This window comes from Brienomyrus brachyistius, chromosome 6 (assembly GCF_023856365.1).
Source record: "Brienomyrus brachyistius isolate T26 chromosome 6, BBRACH_0.4, whole genome shotgun sequence".
Classification (NCBI taxonomy): Eukaryota; Metazoa; Chordata; class Actinopteri; order Osteoglossiformes; family Mormyridae; genus Brienomyrus; species Brienomyrus brachyistius.
Window position 1 is genome coordinate 25752531 of NC_064538.1, and position 17017 is coordinate 25769547.

The 17017-nt window shown below is 41.5% G+C and overlaps 1 protein-coding gene across 2 annotated transcripts; it reads left to right on the forward strand.

The window, feature by feature from the left end:
- The first annotated feature begins 220 nt into the window (after positions 1-220).
- stau1 (staufen double-stranded RNA binding protein 1) lies at positions 221-12621 on the forward strand. Of its 2 annotated transcripts, none has more exons than XM_049018326.1 (15): positions 221-444; positions 1714-2017; positions 3298-3425; positions 3642-3798; positions 7486-7624; positions 8085-8256; positions 8489-8584; positions 8708-8920; positions 10081-10224; positions 10350-10496; positions 10688-10763; positions 10932-11251; positions 11533-11655; positions 11776-11867; positions 12286-12621. In XM_049018326.1, exons 2-15 carry the CDS (start codon positions 1825-1827, stop codon positions 12371-12373), a joined length of 2088 nt encoding a protein of 695 aa, XP_048874283.1. In that variant the 5' UTR covers positions 221-444; positions 1714-1824; the 3' UTR covers positions 12374-12621. The 2 variants fall into 2 exon arrangements, with proteins under 2 accessions (XP_048874283.1, XP_048874284.1); XM_049018327.1 differs by having other exon boundaries at positions 1780-2017.
- Positions 12622-17017: the final 4396 nt, after the last annotated feature.

Below are 17017 nucleotides of genomic sequence, written 5' to 3' on the forward strand. Positions count from 1 at the left end.
ACAATGTAGGGGGCACGCAAACTGAATCGGATCAGTGCGATTGCTGGGAACCGATATCCTTGGTTACAAGGCATAAGTCCTGGGCGACACTGATGCGCTTACATGTTAAATATGAGCAGCACAGATCTAAACAACAGCCAACTGCACATGACTGCAAGCGCATACGTCCACTATACTAAGCGATCGGTAGGCAGAGTCCCCGCAGCGAAGGCTGGCTTCCCGTGGCCGCTGGCGTCACTTCCTGGAGAGGGACAGCTGAGCCTGAGCCATTCTCTTTAGTGTTTGCCTTGTCTGCCTTTTCCCCCCTCCTCTCACCACCACTTCTCAAACACTTTATGTCAAATAACAAGGGGAGTGCTGTGTAACTGCGGTGAAACCAAACACTAATACCTCAAAGCACTGTAGCCCATGGAGTAATTAAAGCCTGGACGGAAAGAATAAAAGGTGAGACTCATTCGGACGCCTTTGTACGGGCAGCTACGCTTACAAGTCGTCCAATGTCGTATTATGGTACTGTAGTGATTCGAGTTTTCGCTTGCAGCTGTGTACAATTCCGCAATATGAAGCGTTAAATTGTGTTAGAGTAGCAAATCAGGCTGTCATCTTTGGGAGGAATGCGTGCTACACAGGGAAATAAAACCTCCGGTGTTGCAACATGCACCCGTTGACTAGGCAGCTAATGTTTCCGATGACAGCCCGTTATTTGTGTGATATTTGCGGATGGGTGTAATTATTTCAGACTATTTTTTTCCCTTTTTAATTCAGTTCATTACATGAAAATTACCAGAAGACATTAATACCCGAGTCCTTGGTGCTGCAGTTTGTTTCCACCGGCTAAACCGCTTAGCCTGTTACCGGAGGGTGACTAAATGCGACCAAGACGTGTATTTATTGTGAAAGATGTGGCTTTTAAGCTTGCCACATGTCACCGTGTCCCCCTGGTTATTCGCATCCTTCGCGTCCTTTCTCTCGCTTAGTGGGTATAATTTGCCCTGACAGGTCTGTAGGTCCCGTTTTCCAGCGCTGAAAGCCGCTAGAAACATGGCGCAGAAACAGGCTGCTTCACAGCACCTCCTTAATCTATCGTAGTAACATTATCATTCACAGTTGATTTTGCCAGCGCTCAATGTCAGCCGGCGAAAGAAAGTTTGCCAGGCAGCTTGCCGACTGTTGGCTTTGCTGAGCCGCCTAGGCCGCAGACGCACAAAGTCATTTCTGAGATATTATCGCAGGTGTTTTTGGTTTATGTTGGTTCCAGTGTTTTTTTAATAGCCTTTAATACCGCATCCTTTTTCCATGCAATTATTTGGCTTTAATACGTCCCGACGTTCAGTTGGTCTTGTTATAAGAAATATCGCCTGTGCATAATATGTCGACAATTTACATGCAGTATTCCTGGCCAGTGTTTTTTTTTTTTAAATAATAATCATTATTATTTTTGTTGATGATGATAATAATTATATATATAATATATCACACACACACACACACCAGTACGAAATTGTTCACTAACGTGGAAATTTGGACTCTAGATTTATAGTTTATATATTAATTATCCTACAGTAATATTTATTGTATCTTCTTAACCTGTTTGAATTAAAGCACTAAAGTAATTAATTGGTATTCTGGTATGCCTAAAATATGTGATCCTTAAAAGATGAATGACGTTAATAAGACTGGTCAGTGATCACTTTTGATCATTTCCCTCTTCAGGAAACGCTTTGCAGCCTCTCTTCATACCTGTCTTACACTGACGCCCTCTACTTCTGCTCCTCGAAGCTATCCCACCCAAGGATCAAGATCGGCAGCTGCCAGGCACTCGACATGTCGCAGGTCCAGTTCCAGCCAGCTCTCAGTGGTCCCCTTCCCAGCACTGTGCCCATGTCGCTTCCCCAGCCCCAGCCTGGCTTCAGTATTCCCTGTGCGTCTGGGACCCTGCCCTCTGAGAGTGCTAGCCATCCCCTGCGGAGTTCTGCCCTGCCGTCTGCCTCAGTCACTCCTTTCAATGCACCTGCAGGTACGAGCATGTGTGTCTGTGTTAACTGCCAGCTGGCTAGTTACTCCTACCGTAAGATGAGTTTTGTTTTATGGTGAGAGGACAACCTTTATTTTGCAAAAAAAAATAAACAATACACCTGCTAGAGAATGAATGAATATGAAGACCATACCAGCTATAGGTGTAGCTGCCACTTGCATTAATTGTCATACTTTGTGGTCTGTTTTGAAAGTTGATTGGCTGGCAATATATTAAAGTAGCACTAACAGCCTTATCAAATATTAGCACCTTTCTGTTCAGTAGTGTCTTGCACTATCAGCTACATGAATTCAGTTTTTGCAAGTGAATTGCTTGCTGAGACCTACTTCAAGGATTATCAGTATACACTCGGTTGTCTCTTTCTTTGGTAGCCCTACGTGACACTAGGTAGGACCTCATTTTGTCTCCAGAGCCACTTCAAGGGTCGACAAGTGATTGAGCTGATGCCTTTCTGCATACCACTGTTGTGCTGAGCAATTACAGCGTTAGCCTGAATGAGGCCGGTAATTCTCATTTGACCCCTCTCATAAACAAGATATTTTCGTAAATAGAACTGCCATTGGCTGGATGATGTTGTTTGTCATCCATGTCCTACAAACTCTAGGTAAGGGATCTTGGATATAACCTGACATTGATAATCATACAATGCTTAAAATCACTTAGATCATACATCTTGACCATTCTAATGCTTAGCCACAAAGTGAGTGTGTCTGCATGCTTATTGTATTAAGTTGCAGCTACATGATTTGCTGTTTTGAGGAGCAGGGTGTTTGTCTTAACGAGCAGGTGTACATAAAAAGTGGTCACTCAGTGTACATTCCTAATTGATCCTGTAAATAATTAGGGGCTGTGGAAATAGAGCGCATTAGCAGAAATTTACAGTGATACTGAGAATTTGTACTTAGTTTCCTATTTTTTTTATAGAATATAAATATAAAATATTTGGGCCACTACCTGAGCTGTTTTGTGTTGTGTATGGTGCAAACTGGTTAATTGCTACAGGCCAAACCGTCAAAAGGAACAATGTAGTCCAATGAAAGTTGGTCCAGAAGAATCATCCAGTTAAAGGGTTGAAAGGCAGATTACCTAATGGGACTTTTGCAAAAACTTTGGAAAGTTGTTGGCTTGTAATGAGGTTCCCAAGTATCCATTAGCATAATAAAGGTTACCAAACATTTTAACCTTTATATGGCGAATGCGAACTTGTGTACCAGCTATGTAAGTGCTTGCGTATAATTACCTTATAACTGCAAACTGTTCAGTTTCAGCACCCAACATGGCAAACCCTAAAGAGAAGACCCCCATGTGTCTGGTGAATGAGTTAGCCCGTTTCAACAAGATCCAGCCAGAATACAAACTCCTTAGTGAACAGGGACCAGCGCATGCCAAGGTAATCACAAAAAGATACACTTTTCGCAATTCCTGCATTGTCAGTGTGTTAAACGTAAAATTTTCAGCCGAGCAATTTTCTCTTTTAAGAGCTCAACCTGTGCTTCGAGCAGTTCACCTGCAGTGGTTTCAGTAGGAACACCATTTGAAAAATATGAAGCTTTTTAGCTCATCTCAGCTCCCCACTACCCCACCCCCCCGCTTCCCGTTCATTAAGATTTTTTCAGTGAGGTTAACGTTGGGGGAGCAGCACTGGGAAGCTGAGGGAACAAGTATCAAGAAGGCACAGCACTCTGCAGCTGCCACCGCTCTGTCCCAGACCACACTTCCCAAGCCCACCATGCGCAGCCCCCGCAACACAGGCAAGAATCCAGGTAATGGCCCCTGCAGAGGGATGCTTACAGGTCTTCTCAAATGTTCATCATATACCTCACATCTCTCACACGCACTAGATATTTCATATTTAACTCCTAACCTGGAACTTGTCAGAACTGTAGAATACCCACCTTTCATTTTGTGTGGCGTATAAGTCTTAGAGAATCTTCCCAATTTTAAAGAGTCTGCTGACGACACTGGTTAATGAACTTTTGAATGAAGTTGAATTAATATTTTTAGACATAACTGTTGAAATTGCAAAAGAGTTGTGTTATTTTTCCATGACCGTCACTAAAGACAATTTGTGAACTTCGTGACTTACGACCACTTGCATTATACGCATATTGCATTGCATTATATTTTAATATAAATTAAAAAATAAATAAATGTATGTGAAAATAAATGTATGTCTAGCTACCTTGCCTAGTGCACGCTGCACATCGTATGATAGGTACCGTGGGAAAATACAGTGTATTCTATAATTGATAAATGGTAATTCAAATAATGAAAGAGAAACTCCAGAATAATGTAGAAAAATATCTAAAGACATTTAATTGTCTGAAATGTCTGCTGCCTTTTGCCAGTGGTAGGCTATGTGCAGTGCCAGGCTGAGAATATGAAGGGGAGTTTATGGAGAAAAGTCTGTATTCAGACACTTCCTCATCCCGAACACTATGACTACCCACCCTGACAAAGCATATAGAATTATAGTTATACAAATGAAAACCGAGCAGTGTGGCCTAGCCGTGTATGGGAGAGTATGACTTTTGGTTTCTTATACTACACTGAACAAAAATATAAACGCAACACTCTTGTTTCTGCTCCCATTTTTCATGAGATGGACTTAAAGATCTACAATTCATTCCAGATACACAATATTACCATTTCTCTCAAACATTTCTCACAAATCAGTCTAAATGTGTGATAGTGAGCACTTCTGCTTTGCTGAGATAATCCATCCCACCTCACAGGTGTGCCACATCAAGATGCTGATCTGACATCATGGGTAGTGCACAGGTGTACCTTATACTGCCCACAATAAAAGGCCACCCTGGAATGTGCAGTTTTTTGCTTTATTGGGGGTCTGGGGACTCAGAACCGGTCAGTATCTGGTGTGACCACCATTTGCCTCATGCAATGCAACACATCTTCTTCGCATAGAGTTTATCAGATTGTCAATTGTGGCCTGTGGAATGTTGGTCCACTCCTCTTCAATGGCTGTGCGAAGTTGTTGGATATTAGTGGGAACTGGTACACGCTGTCGTATACGCCAGTCAAGCACATCCCAAACATGCTCAACGGGTGACATGTCCGGTGAGTATGCTGGCCATGCAAGAACTGGGACATTTTCAGCTTCCAAGAACTGTGTACAGATCCTTGCAACATGGGGCCGTGCATTATCTGTCTGAGTGGCTGGTCTCAGACGATCTTGGAGGTGAACCTGCTGGATGTGGAGGTCCTGGGCTGGTGTGGTTACACGTGGTCTGCGGTTGTGAGGCCGGTTGGATGTACTGCCATATTCTCTGAAACGCCTTTGGAGACGGCTTATGGTTGAGAAATGAACATTCAATGCACGAGCAACAGATCTGGTTGACATTCCTGCTGTCCGCATGCCAATTGCACGCTCCCTCAATGCTTGTGGCATCTGTGGCATTTTGCTGTGAGACAAAACTGCACATTCCAGGGTGGCCTTTTATTGTGGGCAGTATAAGGTACACCTGTGCACTACCCATGATGTCAGATCAGCATCTTGATGTGGCACACCTGTGAGGTGGGATGGATTATCTCAGCAAAGCAGAAGTGCTCACTATCACACATTTAGACTGATTTGTGAGAAATGTTTGAGAGAAATGGTAATATTGTGTATCTGGAATGAATTGTAGATCTTTAAGTCCATCTCATGAAAAATGGGAGCAAAAACAAAAGTGTTGCGTTTATATTTTTGTTCAGTGTATTTTGATTAGCTTAAAGACTTAAATGCAATGTCTTTCATACTTTTTAGTTACAGATTTATTATATATGTTTTTTCATGTTAGAAGCTGGTACACTGTACTGTGTGTACCAGTCCCAACATGTGTCCATTTTGACAATCTGTATGTCTACTGTGTGATAACTGTATGTTTACACGAGTGGCTAAATCACTAATTGAGATGCTTGGAACTACCAAACAAGCAAACTACATTTTCCCTGAGGGACTACCAGATGTTTTAGGCCCTTGGACTCCCAAGATTACCTTATCCAAAGTAGATACAATATCTCTAAAAAAGTCAGTTCCCTTTGTAAGATTTTTAATTGGCTCTTGCTTTTAACAAGAGTTGCTGTGCACTAAACCACCCATTGTCTGAGATAAATGTGGGAGTGTGAAAGTGAGCCGAATCTGTAAGTCTAATGCAAGCAACAATACTAGCTTTAGCTATTTTCAAAACTCTTGTAGCCTAATGCATTGCTGACATTAAATTGTTCGCTAGCTAAACAAAAACCTTCTTAAAGGACATTGCATTTAAAGCAGAAAGAAAATATAATGCAAAAAAGTCAGAAAATTTATTTAAATTAAAGTTATTCAGTTATCAAGACTTTGCCTTTGACTATGGCTAGCTAGCCTGCTAAACAGGTAGGAGTGAAACGATTAACGTAGTATAAAGTTAGACATACAGGTATTGAAACATCCAGTTTTGTCTGTGTGAGCTCTTAAAGAAAAGGTGCACCGTGAAGGCATAAGTGCAAGTAGTGACTAGGCAAAATGAGCACTCTGCTTCATTATGGTTTAAAACAAGAGGAGAGGACCATCCAGGTAGCTCCAGCACCGTATCTGCACCAGCAGGCAAATGGAGCCATTATTAAATTTACTGTTATAACAAATATAAATGGAAAAGTACTTTTCAAGTACACTAGAAGAATTTTTTCAGCTGGTTAAATATGGGGGGTATTCCACCGGCCAGCGACCACAGCAATAACAGAAGGGAGGGAGTCGGTTGTATGTAGAAAATATCCATAAACGGCAAATAAGTTGATTTAAGGCATAAATAATTTTAGGATCAAAATTGTTAAAAAGCACAAGTAGTAGACAGCCTACACAATGAGTGGGTGGTCTGTCAAAAGAAATGAAACACCATTTGGCTGGGGTATACTTGCATCATTAGATAACCAGTATTTGAAGACGAGGTCACTCTTCAACACAGCTTGTGCGAGTGGATGAAGGCTTAGCCTCTTGCAATGGGATGTGTACTATTCAGAAAGAAAATGGATGTAGCAACAAAGTATTTGTCAAGAAAATCTATTTTTTCCATTTCTGAACTTCACCGTTAGTAACATGGGAATCAACTTAGCAGAAGAACACAAGGAAAATCATTTGAAAATTTAGTGTCGGTAACCGGATGTTCTAGGCTAAGGTTTCATAAGGCAGCAAATGTGTACCTTAGCATAACACTGAATGTCAAAGTCGCTTGATTCATTTGTGGGACCAGAATAATTTGGGCAAAAAAATTGAGAATGAAAATCTATTGCACAGTTACTCATTCATAATTTCTACACCCACGGTTTGTGTGTATCAGAGTTCAATTAATATTTATGTGAATTAACAAAGACTGGAAAATAATAACTTGACATACTATTAATAATTATAAATTTGCGTTTTGGTCTGGGTAGTAATTGTGTGAAAGTATATATTTTTCTGCATTAATTTACAGACAGCATAACACACACTGTGGAGCTTAATGCACTTTGTATGAAACTGGGAAAGAAACCCATCTATAAGCCCATTGACCCATACCCTGGAATGAGACCCAGTTTCAATTATACCATCAGGGCACCAACTCCTTATCCACGGTAAGAACTGCCTGGCCTGTGCCAGATGATCTGAACATCCAAGCATTTTTTGTAAATGTGTATGCAGATTCAAGGAAGGTCGTCTTTTGATAAGGTCATGTTGTACTTGTAGAATTTTATTGTGAAGAGCAGCTAGCAAATGGTGTTTGTGTTTTTTTTTAATACAGTACGGCAGGTAAAACAATGACTGTCTTTTCAAGAGGCTCCATTAGTCAAAGTTTGGATATGTTTGCAGTCAGAGACCATGATTGTTTAAACCACATGTTCAAAAAACATACAACAGTGTAAAGTATGCATGCTTGCTAAATATAGAAATCTGAAGTTTGTGAGCCAGTAATAAAATGCAGAAACCAAGACGCAAGTGTAATGTAAATGTTGGTAATGCTACTGCATTACAGAATTATTGTCCTGTGTGTGAAGATCTCTGTTTTTATAAGTCATTTCCTCTGACATGGGACAGGTACTACTACCCCTTCCCACCAGTAGGGCCAGCCCTGTACCACATGGAGCTGTCAATTGGAGGCCAGCAGTTCCATGGGAAAGGCCGCACGCGGCAGGCGGCCAAACACGACGCGGCCTCTAAGGCCCTGAGGACGCTGCAGAAGGACACCCTGCTAGAGCAGCTACCAGAAGTGAGATGCTCATTGGCTTGAAATCTGAGGATCCAAATGCATTTTAGTTGTTGTTCTGTTTGTTTTTAAATGTGCTCTGCAGAGAACCTGTAAATTCATTACACTTAAAAATGTTCAAAACAATAATGTGTAAAATATTCTTGAGGGGTCAGTAAGGCGAGTGTACTTTGCGATTGTTTTGAAATGTAGATTTTCTGCTAAGAAAATAAACGGCAAGCTTCTTTTATCACAGGTGAATGGTGAAACGTTGGAAGAGAACCTCAACAAATCGGAAATCAGCCAGGTGTTTGAGATTGCACTGAAGAGAAACATGCCAGTGAACTTCGAGGTGGCAAATGTTCTTCCTGCTCTCCAAAACAAAGCAATGCTTAAGTTAATCATGCCATGAATGTTACGAATGTTTTCACTAATCTTTGTAACTGTCTGGTCATTACCCCCCCGCCCCTCCCAGGTGCTAAAGGAGGCAGGCCCCCCACATATGAAGAGCTTTGTGGTACGGGTAACTGTAGGTGAATTTTCCGCTGAAGGTGATGGCAAGAGTAAGAAGTTGGCTAAGAAATGTGCAGCAACAGCAGTGCTGGAGGAGCTGCGCCGACTCCCCCAGCTGCCCGTCATGGAGAAGCTACAGCCACGCATTAAGAAGAAAACCAAGTCTATCATTAAGGTCAGGGCCATGTTGCCTCCATGACTTGGGGGTAATTGAAAGATGGGATTAGAAGGTAAAGCCAGTGCAGAGTGAATCTAAAAACAGCAGGCCATAGTTTGGGAGTAGATCACTGTCCTCATTCAGCACATCCCTTTGGATGTGATTTATGTTAATATAAATGTTGCATGTTATGTACATGCAGTTGTCACCTCACAAAGACTGCGATAAGTGAACTGGGTTGAGATCATCATTCGAGTTGCGCAAAAACATTTTTATTCCGTCCTAGGAAACATAGCTTAGGAAGCTTTTAATTCTGATGATTGTTACTTTTTAAGATTTAAGATTAAAAAAAAGTACATCTCACTGATAGACGGTGTGGTGCATTTGTGAGGAATATAACAAAAATAATTGAGGAGGAGAAAGTGAACAAGAACCGGTCACCAATTGACATTTTTCTCCGGCTGTATGGAAATATTTTGAATATCATAGAAACGATATTGAGCAAAATCAGGTTATTTGTCTGCAGTGCTTTGTGTCTGTTGGCACAGCAACACTACCAACCTATTTTACAGACTCTTTTGTTAGAATATAAGTTCTTTTTAGCTATGCAGATGCTCTTCTACTTACGAACTTTAAGACATACGAACGAAGGGGACTGTAAGTCCAAATTGTGTTTGTTGGGCTCCCATTTCCTGTCCGATCGTTACTCATTCGTAAGTAGAGGAGCATCTGTATTTATTATGGGTGAATTTTCAACCCCTTATAGTTTTATAAATCTCTCAGTATTTATTGCAGAAATTTCAAATATCATGATGTGAATTTTGTCCAGTGTCATTTTACCCTATTGTGATTCATGTTTGTGCTGCATAGGGCTGCACGGTGTATCATTTCAGCATTGTCGTCGCGATGTCCACATGCGCAATAATCACATTGCATTTGTCGGCACTGCTTTGTGTCTGTTGACACGCCTTGCAGCAGCACCACCAGCTTATTTGACACATGCTATTGGTAGATAATAAGCTCTGTTTGGCTATAGTTTATTTCAGGTAATTTCGTTTTTAATTTTATAAAAATCGCGATACTACTTGAGGAGGTTTTGCGATATCGTGCAGCCTTAGTGTGGCTTGTGGGTGGTATGAGCTTTAAGGCTGATGCTGTGCTGGCTTCACCCTCTCCAGCTGCAGACCAGCCCAGAGTACGGGCAGGGCATGAACCCCATAAGCCGCTTGGCACAGATTCAGCAGGCCAAGAAGGAAAAGGAGCCCGAGTACAGCCTGGTTACAGAGAGAGGGCTGCCACGACGCAGGGAGTTTGTCATGCAGGTGAGAGACGTTTTCATGCCACCCAGCGGTCCCACCTGGGGGCGTGAGATAGTTATGCCATTTAGTCAGAGTGAGACCGAGAGAGCGATCATCTGCTACGTGCCTCTGTGTGTTGCACTGTCCAGGTGAGAGTCTGCATCCAGAGTGCAGAGGGCATGGGTCCCAGTAAGAAAATCGCCAAACGCAACGCGGCTGAGAAGATGCTGGAGCTGATGGGATTCAGGGTGCCTCAGCCTCAGCCCCCGAAACCAGCCCTCAAAACAGACGAAAAGGTCGGCATCATGGAACCATCTTCAGATGATATACATATTTTTAATCTTATTACTTGATTGCCTAGAAAAATACAGGTTATCTAAATTCACCGAAGAGCTTGTAATCCTATATAACCAATAATGATCAAGTGACTGGTTAGGGTGCTTTATTTCTGCAGCCATGTATATATTATTTTTCTGTATTTTTAAAGCCACCAATCAAAAAACCAGGAGATGGGCGAAAAGTGACCTTTTTTGAGCCCAACACAGTGGATGATAACAGCATGGGTAAGTGTTGAGATTTTTTTTTTTGTATGTTTTTTTTAGACTTAGTCATGCCATTCTCACCGCAGTGAGTAGCATGGAAACCACCATCTTTTGTAGTTTCTTTGACATAGCGACCAGCAACTGGCTTTGCATATTGATTCTCACCCCTCTGTCTCCCCCTTGTCCCAGGAACCAAGGAAGACGAGTTCCGTCTGCCCTACATGAGTCACCAGCAGCTGCCTGCAGGCATTCTGCCCATGGTGCCTGAGGTGGCGCAGGCAGTTGGTGCCAACCAGGGCCACCACAACAAGGAGTACAGCCGTGTGCCGCCTAACCCTGCCAAGGCCACCCTCACTGCCATGATCGCCAATGAGCTGCTGTATGCCGGCACCTCTCTAACTGCAGAGACCATTCTCAAGAGCAACAACAGCCTGTCGCACCCGCCCCCTGGGCCCCTCACACGCCCATCAGAGCAGCTAGGCTACCTGGCCACTGTACAGGGCCTGCAGGTACGGGGGACTCCTTGACAGTGTGGGGTACCTTCTCAGAATCTGTGTACAGATTACTTTGCTTATTGACTCAGTCGTAACTTAAATCAAACAAACATGTCATTTGCTGTGCTTATGTGGTATGTTACGACCATGTCCATGAAAATCATGGGCATCACAGTGTTAAATGAATGGTGATCAGAAGGTATGAGACAATGTAATGTTGTGAAAATGCACTATGCAAATATAATTGAATTGAACTGAAAAGCTATGGCTTTTGATGCCCTTTTTTGGCTTTGCAGGTAGAATATAAGGATTTTCCCAAGAATAACAAGAACGAGTTTGTGTCGCTGATCAACTGCTCCTCCCAGCCTCCCCTCATCAGCCATGGGATTGGGAAAGATGTGGAATCTTGCCATGACATGGTGGGTATCTTGTGCACCTTTCTGTGTGCTGGGCTCTTGTTCTGCTTCTGATGTAACACACTTGCTCTGTACAGCACCCTCTGTTTAGGTAGCTCACACTTCTGACTTGTTCCCAAACAGGCTGCACTGAATATACTGAAGCTATTGTCCGAGCTGGACCAGCAGTCCAGTGACAGGACAGGAAATGGACCAATCAGTGGGCCAGTTCCCAGGTTAGAAATTCGTTCGCAAGGAAATGTGTTGACATGTTAACCGTGCATCGTGATCGTCCCTTTTTGAGAACCATGTCAAAGGTTTTTCTCACCATCATTTACATTTACTCGGATGTGAACCTTCACTGAAAGTTCTAAATTCTGGACTAGCATTTATACTGTTCCAACTTAATCGAAAATAGCTTAAACTGTACTATAGAATTCTAGTATGAGACAGTACAGTAATCCTGTCTTTCAGTTTGGAGAAGATGAACGTGAATTCTTGAAGAATTTGTTTGGTTGTATTTTTGGAGCTAGAATCGTGACTTGAATTTTGCTGTCATATCTCTGTAATTGTATTTTGCTGTCGTATTACTTGACGCTAGTTCATTTTTATGGATATTCATTGATCCAACCCTTTTCCCCCCTTTTTTTTTAGATGTGGTAAACAAGAAATGGAGGGTGACTCTCTCCTCAAACAGACTAACTCAAGCACCCTAGGACACACTCTGGATAACTCCATATAGACACTGGCTGAAGAATAAAGCACTAGAGAAAAATCACAAACCCATCGTTTTAGAGGCTACAGTGCAAGTTACTGTAGTATCCAAATCGCAACAGTTGCTAAATATATTCTATCATTTTCATGGAAGAGAACCTTAATGTCATTTAATTGCATTCATAATTTCTTTTCCTAGGAAATAGCTGTAGCTGCTACAAGCTGGTTAATATTCTCCAGGGTATTTTGGAGAAAACAATAAAAAATGTGATTGATTTTTTTTTTGTATTTCACAAGGGTTGAGCTGCACCTTAAAACCTGTCCTTTGTCTTCTCTGGTGCAGTAGGTAGGGAAAACGTTTCAGCGCAGCATGGAAGGACTTGCATGCACAGAAGAAGAATTCAGACTAGAGTCTGGATTTTAGGCATATCGGTTTGTTACATTGCAGGGCTACACAGATAATGAAAGAATGTGAAAGTGCAGAGTGCAAAAGTGCTAACGTTTCAGTCCATGTTGGACTTTTCGTCAGTGCAAATGCACTTTTTACATTTTCATTGTCACAGCCTTGTAATGTGGCAAAAGAAATATTTTAAATCCAGACTCTAGTCTGATTTTGTTTTCTTGTTCTCTGCATGCAAGTCCTTCCTTAATGCACTGATTCTTTTTTGTAGGCCAGTTCCCCCCCCCCCCCACCCCCACCCCAGGTAAAATTGGATGCAATTTTATCCGCATTCTTTAGTTAGAAAGCGTAAGCTTGTGCTTGTTTGATGCAGGCAGCCCCAATAGAAGATATTAGCACATCACTTGATTTTCCTTTAGTGCTTTAATATAAAAAAAAACAAAAAGTTTATCTACATTTCCATGTAGGGCTGAAAAGGTTTGTGACTAAATGTACCGTCTGTAATGTCCTGTGATATTGCCCCCCCCCCCCCCCCCCCCCCCCCCCCCACCCTACCTCCGATTTGAGCGTTTCGCACGATCCTCTGCGTGTCTGTTCTTCCCCAATGCTACTGCTCATCATTGTAAAGCCTTCAGCTTTCTGCTCCCCATGGAATGTAAGTTAAACTTTAAACGGATTAAATGATATCCGTTTTTGTGAATCTATCTGTTCAGCCCAACAGCATCACCCAAAGATGGCTCGGTCATCCTTTAAGTTTACAGGCATCACCGTACACACGAGTGGGAATCCCGTTTTATCTGTTATTGTGCTCTGGGAGAGAATCTCTGTCAATCAGTGGGTCGTAACTAGTGCAGCGTCGGGACCCACATTATTCCTTAGTCATTAAGTCACCACCCAAATATTTTAACATTTGAACCTTATTTTACAAAAAGTAGAGCAGTAATAGTAAATAAAACTGCAGTGACAGCAGCACACTGTTAAAAAAATAAATGACAGAAAAAAAACAATTCTAAATTTTTTTAATCACATGTTCTGACCCCATTAAAACCCCATTAAAGCTGGATGCTTGCCACCCTCAGTACATTTACATGGTATAGTTACGTGAAATGTTCACATATCTAAAGAACATCCTCATCTGAGATATTAAACATTTGTATTGCGTGAATTTATTCCTTACTGGGATATATGTCATTATATAGACATTAATTTGTTAGACTATAAAATAACATTGCCATTATTAGTCAACATATGACCAGTTCTTGATGTACGTAATTACAGATAACTAGGGTAAATCGTGATAACTGTATGAAAGCAGTATGACACCTGATGTTTTGCTTAAAGGCCAGTAGGCTAGACAGTAAACCTAATGAGCGATTCTTCCAGGTTTGACTGGAAATGCCAGTATGAGTGGTTACATAGACAATGACTTATTCCCATGTCGATGGTTCTTTAACATTATTACAATTTTGGACTTGTACTTTGTGCTTGTAAATTATACATATCCATTTCTAATTTCCACGGGTCAGACTACCAAGGATGTCAGTCTCATTTGTCGGCATTTTTCCTCATTTAAGCAAGCAGTGGAATAATCAGGTACATTCTGAATGCACAAACAGGTCGATTTTAAGTTGCGTCAGATGATGAACGGACTTGTACGGCCTTAAACAAAATGATCCAAAATTATAAAGAATGTCCCCCATACTGGTTGCCCTCACAAACAATTACTCGACATTAATGGTGTTTACCAAGACATTCGATTACTGGTACAAAGCAAGACATGCAACAATATCAAGTAATAAATACTTAAACTGAGCAGTGCTTACAATAAATTACCCTATATCTGCCATTTAGCACAGTTTATACAGGGCTATGTAAAAGTTTGGGCACCCCTCTGAGGTTGCATGGTAATTTGCTCTGTCTTCATAAGAGCAGATCACAGCAATGTGTCATTTTTGTTTTAGAGCAGCACAAAATTGCTTTGATTAGCTCATTAGACCTTAAAATGCAACACAGATGCAACCAATCATGAAAAAGATTAACATATATAATTGCTAGTTGTGCATTTCCTTGGTTCTGTCTTAGGGAGTGGCAACATGGGAAACTCTAAAGAACTCTCTACTGACCTAAAAACTAAGATAATTTGTCATAATGAATTAGGAGTATGGTACAAGAAATTATCGCAATGGTTTGGACGGTCTCTTCAGTCGGAAATGTAGTTAGGAGATGGAAGGCCACAGGAACAGTCCTTGTGAAGGAAAGATGTGGTAGGCCAAGAAAAATACCTGAAAGGCACAGGCGAAGGCTGGTTACAATGGTCACAGACAAACCACAGACCACCTACAGAGAGCTACAACAACATCTGACTGTTGATGCTGTCATTGTACATCATTCCACAGTCCAGCACACTTTGTACCATGAATAGCTTGGTGAAAGGGTGATGTGCAAAAATCCATTTCTGTGTACTCATCACGACAAAAGTCGCATGAGGTAAGCAAAAGCGCATCTGGACAAGCCAGAAACATTTTGAGCAAAAAAATACTGTGGACAGATGAGACTATGGTAGAGTTATTTGGTTATAACCAGAGGCGCCATGCATGATGAAACAAACACACAGCATTCCAAGAGAAGAGCTTGCTGCCCACTGTAAAATTTGGTGGAAGGTCCACCATGTTATGAGGCTGTGTGGCTAGCACAGGTACTGGAAACCTTGTTAAAGCTGAGGGCCGTACAGTAAGAATTCCTCCCAGCATCAATAGATTTTTGATAATAATGTTAAAGAGTCAGCCACAAAGTTGAAGTTATGCCGGGGTTGGATGTTTCAGCAGGACAATCACTATTCAAAATCTACCAAGAAATTCATGCAGAGGCACAATTACAATGTTCTAGAATGGCCATCCCAGTCCCCAGACCTGAACATCATTGAAAATGTACGGATTGATTTGAAGCAGGTGGTCCACATTCAGAAGCTATCAAACCTGACCGAACTGGAGGCATGTTGTATGGAAGAATGGTCCACAACACCACCAAGCCAGAATTCAAGGACTTGTCAATGGCTATAGGAGGCGTCTACAGGCTGTTATTTTAGCAAAAGTAGGCGCTACATAGCAGTGAGTACTGCTGAATAAAGAAAACATTACATTAGGTGATGATAGAATTGCTGTCTAGACTTGTGGTGGTGACTTATCTTCCTCTTGTTTGGGCACCCAATGACAAAAATGTTAGTGTATGTTTAAAAAGGTTAACGTGAAGTGAGAAGTTTAAACCCAGTAATTGCAGGTATTCTGGCAACCTGCAACACAGAATGAAAACAGGGCAAGGAAAATTTGGGGCGTAACAGTCATGGGTGAAGCATTGAGGGGGTTGGGATTGGGAGTGTGTAATTTAATCATCCAGAAAACAGGCCGGTTAAATATATGAATTATTTGGTTTGCTGGGAAGCATTAGGGGAGTGTCTTCAGTTTCACATCTCATAAGCATCAGCTACACATTTCATAACTGACTGAATGCCTGCTTGCATGACTTATATTAATCTTCATGAATGGTACCATTTGTCGTCTCAGTCCACGATTTATTCAATAGCCTAATTTTCCCCTGGGATCAGTAAATTTTTATTTGGTTTGATTAACAGTTATTTTATTTATTTGAATACAAATTTTCAGCCAATCATTTGAAACATCATACACTGTAGATTTGCACTCACATATATACAACCTTCAGGGACTGTACACCTTTTCTCCTGCTGGAAGCCTCGTTAGCAGAGCCGCAGCCAGGATTTCTAAAATACCGAGGTAAAAAGTGTGATCCCTTCCTAGATCTGCACCGTAATGGATCGTGGTTATTGGAGTTACAGAAAAAATACTGTGGATTTGGCCTTGGTGTCCTCAATGGTAGGTATGGGCATGCTGGTAACCAAAGCCATAAAATAAGGATCAGAATACCTGGCCAAGTATTTTCATAATCGTAAAAAATTAAGGTGGGGGGTAAAAGCCTAGTCACAGTAAAAGGTGCCATTTCATAAGCCGACACTTTGCAATGAATAATTGGGCAAGAAGAGTCAATATTTCTTTGCCAAAACAGTTCATCATGTATAAGGGTTCATTGGACGTGAAATCAACAGAGGCCTCTCGACTGACCATACTGGATTTGCTTCATAATCTGTAACAAGTCTGTAACAGTTGCATATTTGCCAAGTTATTACTTGCTGAAAATAATGTGTAACTAAAATTCTTTGAGCAACTTTTGGCCACCATATCTTCGCATTCAATGATGTTA

Coding starts and splice junctions, on each gene's coding strand:
- stau1 (XM_049018326.1), top strand. CDS start 1,825: ATGTCGCAGGTCCAGTTCCAGCCAGCTCTCAGTGGTCCCCTTCCCAGC. Junction 10,497..10,687: donor CCCTCAAAACAGACGAAAAG/GTCGGCATCATG, acceptor GTATTTTTAAAG/CCACCAATCAAAAAACCAGG. Junction 11,252..11,532: donor CCACTGTACAGGGCCTGCAG/GTACGGGGGACT, acceptor TTGGCTTTGCAG/GTAGAATATAAGGATTTTCC.